The 13,920-nt window shown below is 47.7% G+C and overlaps 1 protein-coding gene and 1 pseudogene across 1 annotated transcript; one reads left to right on the forward strand and one right to left on the reverse strand.

The window, feature by feature from the left end:
* The first annotated feature begins 5,770 nt into the window (after positions 1-5,770).
* LOC103242459 (CMT1A duplicated region transcript 15 protein-like protein) lies at positions 5,771-6,826 on the forward strand. The gene is made up of 2 exons (XM_073005381.1): positions 5,771-6,035; positions 6,177-6,826. Exons 1-2 carry the CDS (start codon positions 5,771-5,773, stop codon positions 6,824-6,826), a joined length of 915 nt encoding a protein of 304 aa, XP_072861482.1.
* A 2,943-nt stretch (positions 6,827-9,769) lies between these two features.
* LOC103242568 (zinc finger SWIM domain-containing protein 5-like) lies at positions 9,770-12,845 on the reverse strand (annotated as a pseudogene).
* Between the last annotated feature and the right edge of the window lie 1,075 nt (positions 12,846-13,920).

Here is a 13,920-nt window from a genome sequence, read left to right on the forward strand (position 1 = left end):
TATGTTGAGAAGCACAGTAACTATTAAAACTAACACGGTTTTCAAACAGATGATGATTAATAAAATTGTTGCTTCTTGTTTTTCAAACAGGAAATGCTATGAATTTTAGTGCACTAAAAACCAATGTGTAACAGAGAGTGCAGCCTGATTTTTAAATTTTGTTTAAAACAGTGTCATAGTGTAGGAAACCAGAAAGAATTGGAAACACAAATGAAACAAAGAGACTGCTCCCTGCAACTTTTAGCCATGAGAGAAACAGTATACATTTAGATAGAAAAGGCTATGAGATTCCAAAAAATTCAAAGACAGTATTGAGTTTCAGAGAATAGCGGGATATAACCCAGTCCTTGGTGGTCAGCTGAACCATATTATGATTGTTTTTAACATGGAAGGAAGAAGACTCTGCTCTCTTTTTAAAAACCTGCTGTTGGCCGGGCGCGGTGGCTCAAGCCTGTAATCCCAGCACTTTGGGAGGCCGAGGCGGGCGGATCACAAGGTCAGGAGATCGAGAACATCCTGGCTAACACCGTGAAACCCCGTCTCTACTAAAAAAAAAAATACGAAAAACCAGCCGGGCGAGGTGGCGGCGCCTGTAGTCCCGGCTACTCTGGAGGCTGAGGCAGGAGAATAGCGTGAACCCGGGGGGCGGAGCTTGCAGTGAGCCGAGATAGCGCCACTGCACTCCAGCCTGGGGCACAGAGCAAGACTCCGTCTCAAAAAAAATAATAAAATAAAAATAAAAATAAAAACCTGCTGTTGAGCTGTGTACTCTGTGCCCCAGCTGATAGTCACAGCCTTGTCCTTACTGTGAGCAGAGTGAGGAATTGACCATCTCACTAGTGTGTAAGCTCTCAGACTTGTTCTTTACTAGAGTAGGTGCAGTCTGGGTGCAGTGATGGTTTCTCTCTGTGCCCAGAGGGTGGCTCCCTCCTTCACTGCCAGGACAGATGTCGGTGTGTGTTCTCCCAGCCAGTAGGACAGATGCAGTCAGTAAACAAAACAAACAAACACAGACACACACAAACACCTTCCTGGCTCAGCAACCCTGACCCCTAACAGCAGAGATGAATCATGTTACTCAAAGTAGAAAGTTGCCATCAGTAAGTGAAACTGACAAAAGGGTATCTTAAAAGACAATTGCTTTAAATTTAACATCTATAAATTAATATGACTGGGCATGGTGGCTCACACCTGTAATCTCAGCACTTTGGGAAGCCAAGATGGGCGGATCATCTGAGGTCAAGAGTTCGAGACCAGCCTGACCAACATGGAGAAACCCCGTCTCTACTAAAAATACAAAATTAGCCAGGCGTGGTGACGCATGCCTGTAATCCTAGCTACTGGGGAGACTGAGACAAGAGAGTAGCTTGAACTCAGGAGGCAGAGCTTGCAGTGAGCTGAGATCATGCCATTGCACTCAAGCCTGGCAACAAGAGTGCGACTCCATCTCAAAAAAAAAAAAAAAAAATTGCAGTTGATTATGGAGATTAAGAAGTAAACTGCATGATAGAAAGAGGAACATATTAATCAAAAGTAGAATAATAAATTTCATTGTATAATTTTTTCTTTTTCTACAAGTTAATATATAAAGGACAATAGCATAGAATTAAAGGTGTTTGTTTTTATTCAAGAATTTTTTTTTTTTTTTTTTTAGGCAGAGTCTCCCTCTGTTGCCCAGGCTGGAGTGCAGTGGCATGATCTCGGCTCACTGCAACCTCCACTTCCTGGGTTCAAGGGATTCTCATCCCTCAGTCTCCTGAATTGCTGGGATTACAGGTGCTGAGCCACCACACCCGGCCAGGAATATTTACCTTTTTTTTTTTTTTTTTGAGACAGAGTCTCGTTCTGTCACCCAGGCTGGAGTGCAGTGGCACGATCTCGGCTCACTGCAAGCTCTGCCTCCCGGGTTCATGCCTTTCTCCTGCCTAAGCCTCCCCAGTGGGTGGGACCACAGGGGCCCACCACCACTCCTGGCTAAATTTTTCTATTCTTTTAGTAGATACGGAGTTTCACCATGTTAGCCAAGATGGACTCAATCTCCTGACCTTGTGATCTGCCTGCCTCGGCCTCCCAGAGTGCTGGGATTACAGGCATGAGCCATTGCACCCAGCCAAGAATATTTTCAAAAGCATATCTCTCAGGCTATAAAAATTGAAGTTGAAATTGTGTAATCAAGTTTATAGCCTGAAGCAATTGGGTCTATTAAAATAATAAGTATTTGTTTTATTTCTAAGTAAAAGAGATAAATCAAAGGCCAATAAAACATTTCACTTGGGATAACTTTCTTTTTTTTTTTGAGACAGAGTCTCGCTCTGTCGCCCGGGCTGGTGTGCAGTGGCCGGATCTCAGCTCACTGCAAGCTCCGCCTCCCGGGTTTACGCCATTCTCCTGCCTCAGCCTCCCGAGTAGCTGGGACTACAGGCGCCCACCACCTCACCCGGCTATTTTTTTGTATTTTTTAGTAGAGACGGGGTTTCACCGTGTTAGCCAGGATGGACTCGATCTCCTGACCTCGTGATCCGCCCGTCTCGGCCTCCCAGCCTGTAATCCCAGCACTTTGGGATAACTTTCTTTTCAGATGGTTTTCATTCTGATTCTGCTGTTACTTTCAGATCAGTTAATACATAGAAGACGACTACAATTTTGTGTTCAGATTTAGAGTATAAACCAAGTCTCATTTCATTAACTAATATAGACCAATGGGTTGGTTAAGAAAGGAACCATTAATTTTACAAAGAGAGTTGTCCTAAACTGTGACCAGTTTTCCAGTACTTAATTCTTTTTGTAAAAAAAAATTCATTAGTTTTTTTAAATGGCAAATAAAATTGTATATATGTTGTATAAAACCTGTGTAGAAATAAGCAGATTGTGGAATGATTACATTGCACTCAGGAACATATGCATACTTATTTTTTTGGTGAGAACACTTCTTGATTTTCAAGAATACAATACATTAACTGCAGTCACCATGTTGAGCAATGTATCTCTTAAACTTATTCCTCCTGTCTAACTACAATTTTGAATGCTTTCACTGTCTCCCCAAGTCCCTGCCTCCCAGCCCCTGGTAACCTCCATTCCACATCCTGCTTCTGTGAGTTCCATTGTTTATATTCCACATGAGTCAGATCTCGTGGTAGTTGTCTTTTTGTTCCTGGCTCATTTCACTTAACACAATGTGCTCCCTTAACCTCCTGTGAATCCCAGTTTCTAACCTACAATTGCTCTAAGTGTTTTCATTCACTTTTCATGGTTTCTACTAAGAATTCCAGAGCTCAGCTGCAATGTGTTCACTGCTTTGGAAGTTATTCATTGTTTTTCTTTACTTCTTGTCCACGGACACACAAATAAATTGTCTGGTACAAGTGCAGCGGCTATATGCCCTTCCTGTGAAGGCAGGCCGGTTTGACATCTATTAAGCAAATCCATCTCAGCATTCTTAACAGCATTTATATTGTTTGATATCAAGCTCAGCAATTTAAAAAATATGCCTCTGTCTCTGCAAGACTACCTATGAGTTGGAGATGACTTATGTAATATTCAACTCAGCAGATAATGTATATAAAAATTATTTCATATGATTTAATGATCTTGAATCAATTTAACTGTTTATATGTCATACTTGGAAAAAGCAGGGCAATTATAATATTTAATAATGGCATCTGCATAAAAAGCAATAATTCATATTCCACTTTAAAAATCTTTTCTCTCATGTAGAGGGGTAAGTGGCATCCTAGTTGCAACAGAAGGATGTACTGGTGAGCTTGTGTAGCAGTCCCTAAGTTAACGCATGTTGCTTTATTTGACTGACACTGATGTTCCCATCTTAGCTTCCGGCTGTTACGTGGGCAGAAAACCCAAAGTTAGTAACTTTGAACAGTTCCATCAATGTTAATAACTCAAGGGCCAAAGTGATGGACTAAACTGCCAGTCGAGTCAATCTCTGGTTCGCCCTCATGATGACAGAGTGTTTTAAGGTAGTGAGGCAGTGCTTAGTCTCAAGGTAGCCTCCCTTCCCCTCATGCATTACCTGGTGTTTGTGAGCAGGAATGTGGATCCTCTATACATGCCTGGAGTTGTGAGTGTGGGGAGCGGCCTCCAGTATGCTGGGGTATACCCCGGCGACTCTGCAAGTGCCTCACCCATAGATGCTCCCTGTGGCCTGGTGACAGGGGTCACCAGGCCCATGGAGGCTTACAGTGTGGAAGTTGGAGGCTTCACCATAATCTGTGGCCTGAGCTTGGGCTCAGGGAATATTCCTGGGTGGTGTCAGCTATACATCCTCCTTACTCATGGTCATAGGGGAGCAGCGACTCTCTGGGACTGTGGGATGGTTGGTAAAAGAATTTACCAAGACAATTGTAGGTAAAGAAAGGCAGATTTACTGGACACCACAGAGTTTACATGTTTGTGGTGATGTGGGTGTGTACAATTATGTACAGTGCATAACAATCAATGAAAAGAGTAGATGCTGATGTTAATGTTTTATGTATTTAATATCCTATGTTTTTTATTGTTATTTTAGGGTATATGCTTACTATTTTTTTTTTTAAGTTAACTGTGAAGCAGCCTCGGGCAGGTCCTTCAGAAGGTTTCCAGAAGAAGGCATTATTATCAAGGAGATGACAGCCCCATGCCTATTACTGCCCCTGAAGACCTTCCAGTGGGTCAAGATGTGGCGGTAGAGGACAGTGAAATTGATGATCCTGACCCTGCTTAGGCTTAGGCGAAAGTGTATGTTTGTGTCTTGGTTTTTAACAAAAATGTTTTAAAAGTGAAATAAATAAATAAATAATGAATAAAGCTCATAGAATAAGGTTAAAAGGAAAGAAAATATTTTTGTATAGCTATATAATTTGTGTGTTCTTCTGTTGATCTGTTTGAGACAGGGTCTCACTCTGTCACCCAGACTGGAGGGCAGTGGCACAGTCACAGCTCACTGTGGTCTCAACCTCTTGAGCTCCAGAGATCCTCCCACCTCACTCAGGAGGACACCAGTCCTGCAGGCAGACATCAGGCCCCGGATGGACCCTGGACTCAAGGTGTACACCAGGCCCCAAGTTGACAGCTAGGCCACAGATGGACACCAAAGCCCTAGGTGGACAGCAGGCCCATTTGAACACCAGACTCCTGTGGACATCAGGCTGCAGGTAGACACCATGCCTTAGGTAGATACATAGACTCCAGGTGGACATTAGACCCAAGGTACACAGCCAGTTCCCAGGAGAACATCAGACCCAGGTGAAAACTCAGGCCTTAGGCGCACATCCGGCCTTAAGTAGACACCCAGGTCCCAGGTTGATACCCAAGTCCCAGGTGATCACCAGACCCCAGGTGGACACAAGGCCTTAGGTGAACAACAAGACCCAGCAGGCCATCAGGCCCCAGCTGGATACAGTCCCCAGGTGAACACAAGGCCCCAAAAGGAACATAGGCCCAAGGCAGACATCAGGCCCTAGGTGGAAATCAGGCCTGAGGAGGACATCTGGCCCCTGGTGAACATCAGGCACAGATGTCCAAGCAGGCCCTGGGTGAACATAATGGTTTCTAGGTAAGGAGTTGTCCTGGGGGGAGGGTGAGCAGTCAGCAGCCCAGTGGAGTCCTGAGTAGGACTTATGGAAGAAAGGGGCCAAGGGGACGGAACCTTAAAGAAGCGACCTCACTTCCTCGATGACATATCCAACAGAACTTAGAACTCTGGTAACCAGGCGCCCAGATCCTAGGGTCAGCCCAGTAACCAGCTCACTTGGTGGGAGACACTCGAGAGAGCAAGATGTTCTCGTGTTGCTTCCCCACTTCGAGAGGCTGCTGCTTCAGGAATGGAGGGAGTGAGAGCCTTTTCCGACGATGCCGAAGAAGGCTCATCCCTCACCCCAGACGCCTGTGGCCTTTTGTAAGAAGGCGCACCCAGGTACCACAGGGCAGCGAAGGGCAGGCCCTAGCAGGCCATGCCACACCAGAGGTCCCATCGGGGCTGCATCTGCACATTGTCCCTGTCCAGGAGGAGATTCGGGAGCCCATGGAGGCACAGGCACATGGTGAGGTGGCCTGCAGTCTCGAAGACTTTGTGGGGGCGGTGTTTAGGGGCTGGAACTCCTTTAAATTCAGTGAGGTTGTTTCTGTGTTTGGAAATTCCAGTGGAAAGTGACTGACGCTGGTGACCCTTTCTCCTTTTTCAGCTCCTGGTCCATTTGAAGAAATAGGAGCATTTCCAGCACCAGCTGTTGAGCCAGAGCCAGCATGGGAAGAGTCCCCTCCAGAGACAGCGCTGGAGCTGGAGGGAGTTCCGGCCAAGGACCAGCCCAATGAGGAGCTGCCTCAAATTATGGCACCTGCTGTAGCCACTGGCCTTAGCCTTGCAACTGAAAACGTGGCTGTAGAGAGAAGTCGGAGGGAGGGGGTGACCAGCACGGCCCCAGCCAGCAGCTCCTATGCTGCCCCTAGTCCTGGGCACGGTGGCAACCATGGAGGCGGAGACCAGGGTTTTGAGCCTGGGCTCCTCTACCCTGCCGGAGAGAGGCTTGTGTCATTCACTAGAGCTGCAGTTCTGCTGCTGCAGGGCCTGTTTATTCTCCTGCTGCTGGTGGGGTCCATCTGGGTGCAGGAGGTGCTTGAGGGCATTAAAAGAAGACTGAGAGGAAGAATTCTAGTAGCTCCTCCTGCACCCAGAGGCGGCCTCCTCCTCCAGGCACGGATGTCTGTCTGCAACTGGGCATCCAGGCTGTTTGCCCCTGTCGTGCTGCCCAGGATGGGCTGGCTCTTAAAAGGCGGGCAGAGGGTGAGGGGACCAGGAGGCAGCCCCAAAGGGTACAGCAACGAAAGCTTTTAAAGACAGCACTTGTGCCCTAGGCTGTCCATGCCACCACCTGCCCTAGCATTTATTAGTAGTGTTAGAATTACTAGTTGATGAAACAATATTTCAATAAAGTTTAATTTCTGAAACTTTGTGCCTTTTTGAACTCCCTAATGTTAGATGGTGTTTTTGAGGCGATCCTGAAAATCTCTGATAGCTGTGTCTTTTGTTGTGGTTGTTTGTGTGATTGAATTACCATGGAGTCAACTGTTATTGGAAACCTTTCAGGTATGGCTTTTAGAAGACCTTGACCTACTCTTGCCTGTTTTGACTCTCTGGTTTATTGTGGAAAGAGGGATGATGTAGGCTCATGTCTCTGGCAGATCAATCACCTTTTGCCATCAAGGATTTGGCATCAGAGTTTCCAAGAATTATGTGTGCAAGTTGACATGCTGGCACTTTAGCTACTCTGGGTGTCAAAACAGAATGCCATAGACTAGGTAGCATAGAAAATTGATTTCTCACAGTTCTGGAGATGGCAAAATCCAAGGTCAAATGGTCAGGAGATTCCATGTCTGCAGAGGGCTGGCTTCCTGGTTCATAGATAGCCATCTTTTACGGTGTCTTTACGTGACAGAAGGGATGAGGGAGCTCTCTGCAGTCCCTTTGATAGGGGCACCAATTCCATTCATGAGGTCCCTGTCTTCATGAACTTAATCACCTGTCAAGGCCCCACCTCCAAATACCATCACATGGAATTAGAATTCGACACATGAATTTGAGGAGGACAGTAACATTTGCTTTACAGAATCAGGTCTCCCAGAGCCATATGCACTCACAGGAAACCTATAATCTTCTATTAAGTATTTGCTGGTCCCCTTTGGGATTAGGGAATTTTTTTTCTTTAAGAAAAATGATCTTTCATGTGATCCATGGTTTATTCATAGAAAAGCACTGGGAGTTCACACACTTGCTAAAAAGAAGGGCAATGGTGACACAAAAATGACAGTGACCTCTCTCTGTCTCTCTCTCTCTCTTATTTAACCAACCCATTGGGCTGAGACGTTGTAGGGGCGCTTGACTGGACAGTAGGACTTGAGTAGCCACAAACGGCAAATACATCTTTTTGGTCAGCTTGGAGTAGAAAAGGTGACAGTTTGTCAACGAAAGAAAAAGTAAAGCAGATGGAGAAGTTCTTAGTTCGCTTTCTAGCTATACCACCTCTTCCCTGTGAAACCCCGCCCCCGACTCAGGAACTAGGACATAAAAGAGTAAACACCAAGGCACTGGTAACCAACTGACTCTTCTGAATGCCCTTGCTATCTCCTACAACAATTTCAGGCTGAGCGTAGGGGTCAGGAAGGTGGCAGGAACACGATGATTCCCTGTGGAGGTCAGCCAGGACTAAGACAGGGCTGCTCACTAGGGCTAGAAATTAGGAAGGAGAGGCTAAGTGCAGACCAGCCCTAGCCTCCAAGTCAGCAAGCAATGAGATTGCGACAAAAACAGGCAGAGGAAGCCTGAGGTAGAAAGGCAGGGGAAGAAAGCAAGTACGGGATGAGAAGAGAACTGTGCAGCGAAAGCAGCCAGTCTGATGGCAGAGGGAGACTGGTGCTTAGAAGCTCGTTTGGGGAGAGAATGAATAGAGGAGGCACAGAGATGGGGAACAGACATTTAGCTGGTGAAAGAGATTTAACACGAATGGGAAGAGAAATCTCGCACAAAGGACACACTCATGCAGATCCTCTAAGATGAACATGCAATCATTCCTACATGTAGAAATACGCTCAGTTACACATATAAAACCACAGATGCATGGAGAGCAAGCATACACACAGACACATATTTCTACACATGTGCTCATGTGTGCCCAGATACACACTAAACATGCAAAACATGAGAACATTTATACATAGATATGCATCCTCACATGTATGCAAATGTTACATCCTCACACAGAGACCCACAGTCCAGTGTGCACATATCCACACTGGTACGCAGCCACAGAACTGACATAGATACACATAAACCTATAATGTGCACATACAGACACATACAGACAGGCATGTGCAGATTTATCTATGCACATAGACACATGTACTCACTCAGTCATACAGATACACACACTCTTTAACACAAAGGTGACCAGTGTAGATGAATATTGTGAGCTCAGTGGCTTTGCAGACGTTCATCTTTTCCCTGCACTTGTTTCAAAGGTGCTCAGCAGACTCCTGGCGAGGCTGTGTGAGGCAGGGGAGGAGCTTCAGAGTCCTCACAGCTTTGTGAGGCAAAAGTCTTTAAGTCCAGTCCTGGCCTCTGCTGTTCACCCACCACTGGGCTATTAATGCCCTGTCTGCAGGTGAGAGATTCTGCATAGACTAGTCTTGGGATTTTTTTCTAACTGGCCGTTTTTCTCCTTGGCACCCCCACTATCCCACTGGGAAGGGCATACACTCTGCAAGGGAAACCTGAGAAATGGTTGTGAGTCTCCTCAGACAATAAGCACATCCTCCACCCACAGCTACCTCAAGTGCCCATCAAATCAGAACCAGGATTATTAATACTTACGACTTTACAGTAGTTGGCAACACATATGCTATAGTATTTACAGTACCATAAATGCATCTGTTTCTCTGGTTCAGCAATCTCTGAGATGGAACAGTGTTCTGTGTTTGCCAAGGGAGACAGCGCCAATGCCCAGGACATGCAGGACGTAGGGACAGAAGGTGACATATCTTGGGCTTTCTGGTCGATCTGCAGGGCCCAGCTCCTCCATGAACAGTGGGCTGTAGTGACAAGTTTGCCAAGGTATGCATATCCACTAGAGTTGGACTCTCCCCATCATTAGCCCTGTGGTCCTTTGGCCTCAACCACAGGTGCTCAGAGTCCTCTCAGGGTGGACAAATGTTTCAGTGTTTTTGGCCTGACCTGATACTACTTGGGGACCCAGGCTGCCGGGCCAGTGAGCTATCTGCTTTCTCAGCCAAAGGGCTCTCGAACCAGCTGCATCAGCTTTTCCTTGCCTTTGTAGATCTGTTTGTGGTTGTTAATGAACTGGGCAAATTGCAGGAAGCCATCCTGGGGCAGCAGGAAGGTCTCCCGAGCCTTGCTTAGAAACTCAGTGAACTCCATACTGGCAATGGCTGATGTGTGTCAGACTGATGTGGGTGTTGATGTAAGCATTCATGGTGGTATCAGCAACTGGCGCAATGAAGCTCTGTCAGTAGAGATGAGCTTTCCAGAGCTGCGGCAGCCTCGGGTGCAGTCACCGTGCAGTGTCACACACAGGATGTCTGAAAGCATCACGGCAATGTGCACACTCTTCACCACCAGGGGGATGAGCACTGCCAGCTCATCCTTGCCCAGAGAGTGGCTGAGGGCACAAACCTAGAGCACGTCATTGATGGCTGCGTGGGTATCCTGGTTAAGAGCCAGGTTAAGACGGCTCATGGCCAATGAGGCCAGCTTGAAGGCATGGAGCTGCAGCCACGGAGCTGCGCATAGCAGGCAATGGGGAACAGCTGGGAATGGGCCGTGACACCGGCAGCAGCCTCAGTGGCAATCTGGCAGGCGGCCTCAAAGGCAATGTGGTCTTTCTCAGAGTGTAAGGACTGACAGGGCACAGCTCTGTGGATACTTCATAGCACGCTGCAAGGCCAGTTTGCAAGCACAGCTAGCCAGTTCCTCCCGCTGCGGATAATCAAGACTGAGGCGCAGGATAGTGGTGTGGGATACAGCTGTGGCAGCTACAATATTAGTAGCCTCAGTAGGGGTGAAGAGTGTGTCCCAGCTCTGCAAGATGCTCACTGGGGCCCACACACCTGTGAGGGAGAACCTGAGCTCAGCCGTGGCAACCTGGGTCCTGATTCAGGTCTGCCCAGATTACCGTGTGAGGTTTGAACTTGGCCTGCAGAGATGGGTTATCCTTCCTCCTCAGCAACCTTGAGATGATCTGAGGCAAACCAGGGCTAGGGAAGCATCCCAGACAACCAGACCCTGCTTGGGCTCTCTTCCTATCCCTTCCTTCCCCAGGCCAGAGGGTTGAAGGTTTCTGCAGGTGCTCTTAGCCCCTCACAAGGATGGAGCAGTAGAGCCTGGGGTTTGCTTGCCCCGAGGCCAGGGTGGCGGATCTGCCAGGGGTTCTAGGTGAATTGGGGCCTTTCAGGGTAGTCTTATGCTGGGGCTTTGGGCTTTAGACAGGGTCCTGAGCCATCTGGGCGTGGTGGCTCACACCTATAATCCCAGAACTTTGGGAGGCCGAGGTGGGCAGATCACGAGGTCAGGAGATCGAGACCATCCTGGCTAACACGATGAAACCCTATTTCTACTAAAAATACGAAAAAAATAGCCGGAGGTGGTGGCAGCCGCCTGTAGTCCCAGCTACTCAGGAGGCTGAGGCAGGAGAATGGCGTCAACCCGGGAGGTGGAGCTTGCAGTGAGCCGAGATTGAGCCACTGGACTCCAGCCTGGGCGACAGAAGGAGACTCCATCCCCGCCCGCCACCCAAAAAAAAGAAAGCATCCTGAGCCTCCAAGCTGTCTGGGGTTTCTCATAAGCATGGACAGAGACAGGGACCAAACCACCAGGCCCACTTCCTCCCAGGGGCACACTTGAGTATTGGCAGCTGAAAATTCATTCTCTTAGACATGTCTCTGATGCAAGGGTCAAAGTGCTGCTGACATCAGCATACAGTTGTTTTAAGCAGTGAGGACAGAACTTGGGCTGGCTGAACAGAGGCCATCTTCTCCCACCATCAGCCCCATCCTTTCTTAAGCCATCAGGAATAGGAATATGAGAGATCCATGGATTCACTGTCCTGTCCCAAGAGTAGGGCATAGAAACTCCTTTCCCCTGGGCATAGAGGGAGGTGGGAGTTACCCACTTCTGTAGCACAGATCACCAACCATCATACTATCTCTTGGGGTCTCCAGTTAAGGGTTGATAAGGTCATCCGCATCACCTGTAGCCCAGGTTCCAGGGCCACGTTGAGCAGGGTGCTGTCAGTACTACTGTTAGTGGGAGTAGCAATCTTGAACGCATTTTTGGCCAGTTTGAAGATGAGGGGGAAAGAACAAATTGCCTCTGCATTGCTTCCAGAATTGTTCAGAGCCTCCAAGTGTCTCCTTTGGCAGCAGTCAGCATGGTGGAGGCCAGTTCCCACCACTTTGATTCCAAGTGTACAAGCGGGAACCAGGGAGGATAACGGCTGGACACCAGAGACACCATATGGTGAGGGAGGGATGTGTCACCTGCACAACCTGAGTTTTCTAAAACGTGTCATTTCTTATGACACTTAAGGCTAATTTATAGGACGGGTCTGGATCATGAGACAGCAGAGCTGAGAACAAATACTGGCAGAAGTATGCATGGAAATGCTCTCTCAGTGGATGACTTCCCAGATTGCTGAAAGGGCCCCCTTCCAGCAACAAGATGCTCTATTTTTGGAGAGTTTGCACTAAGTCTTCATCCAGCTGCAGCTCTTGGAGTTGGCCGAGGAGCTGCTCCTCATTACCGCACACCTTGTCCTGTGGATAGGAGCCTTCAGGCATTACCCTCTGTGACCCAGGCCCATGGAGGCAGCTTCCAGGGCCAATGACAAGTAGGACTCACTGCTGTTTGGGGAGCCTACAGCCACAGGTACATGTTGGTACACAGGGGGTCTGCTTTCACTCATATTTAGACAGCATCATCATTCAGGAGGCAGGCCTCAGTCAAAGTGAGAAACAGGCAGTCAATGGATCCAGGGGGTGGCCCACCCAGCCCTCCAGGTTTGTGATGGTTGTGGTTCCTCTCCGCAACACCTCTTTCTTCCGATGCTTGTAGATTTTCAGTTGCCACTGCTGCTGCAAGCTCAGAGTATTAATAATGGCCACTGTGAGTCTCAGGGCCTCTTTTGGATAACCATGGGAATGTGGGGCATCAACCCGAGCATAGGCTGTGGCACATGCTCAAACCACAGTGAGTGGCCTTGGGAATTAAAGAGCAGTCTTGGCCTGGTGCGGTGGCTGACGCCTGTAATCCCAGCACTTTGGGATTCCCAGGTGAGCGAATCATGAGGTCAGGAGGTCAAGACCATCCTGGCCAACATGGTGAAACCCCGTCTCTATTAAAAATACAAAAACTTTAGTAGGGTGTGATGGCAGGCACCTGTAGTCCCAGCTATTCAGGAGGCTGAGGCAAGAGAATGGCATGAACCCGGGAGGAGGCTGAGCTTGCAGTGAGCCGAGATTGTGCCAGTGCATTCCAGCCTGGGCGACAGAGCGAGACTCCATCTCCAAAAAAAAAAAAAAAAAAAAAAAAAAAAAAAAAAAAAAAAAATTAGCTGGGCATGGCAATATAGGCACGTGCCTATAATCCCAGGAGAATCTCTTGAACCCGGGAGGTGGAGATTGCAGTGAGTCTAGATTGTGCCACTGCACTCCAGCCTAGCAACAGAGCTACTAGACTCTGTCTCAAAAAATAAATAAATAAATAAATTTGCACAGATCCCTGAAAATATGTTTATATACATTTTCTTTTTTATTTTGTTTTGGCTTGGTTTTTGGAGACGAAGTTTCGCTCTTGTGCCCAGCCTGGAGCAATGGCACGTTTTGGGTCACTGCAACATCCACCTCCCGGGTTCAAGTGGTTCTCCCGCCTCAGCCTTTCAGCCAAGTAGCTGGGATTACAGGTGTGCACCACTACACCTGGCTATTTATTTATTTATTTTTGAGACAGAGTTTCGCTCTTTTCGCCCAGGCTGGAGTGCAATGGTATGTTCTCAGCTCACTCCAACATCCGACTCCCGGCTTCAAGCAATTCTCCCGACTCAGCCTCCAGAGTAGCTGGGATTACAGGCACACGCCACCACGCCCGGCTAATTTTTTTTGTATTTTTAGTAGAGATAGGGTTTCATTATGTTAGCCAGGTTGGTCTCCAACTCCTGACCTCAAGTGATCTGCCCGCCCCGGCCTCCCAAAGTGCTAGGATTACAGGCATGAGCCACCGTGCCTGACCAAATACCCTTTATTTCTTTCTTTTGCCTGATTGCCCTGGCCAGAACTTCCAATACTATGGTGAACAGGAGTGGTGAGAGAGGGCATCCTTGTCTTGTACCAATTTTCAAAGGGAATGCTTCCAGCTTTTCCTCT

The sequence above is a fragment of the Chlorocebus sabaeus genome, chromosome 16, assembly GCF_047675955.1.
Source record: "Chlorocebus sabaeus isolate Y175 chromosome 16, mChlSab1.0.hap1, whole genome shotgun sequence".
Classification (NCBI taxonomy): domain Eukaryota; kingdom Metazoa; phylum Chordata; class Mammalia; order Primates; family Cercopithecidae; genus Chlorocebus; species Chlorocebus sabaeus.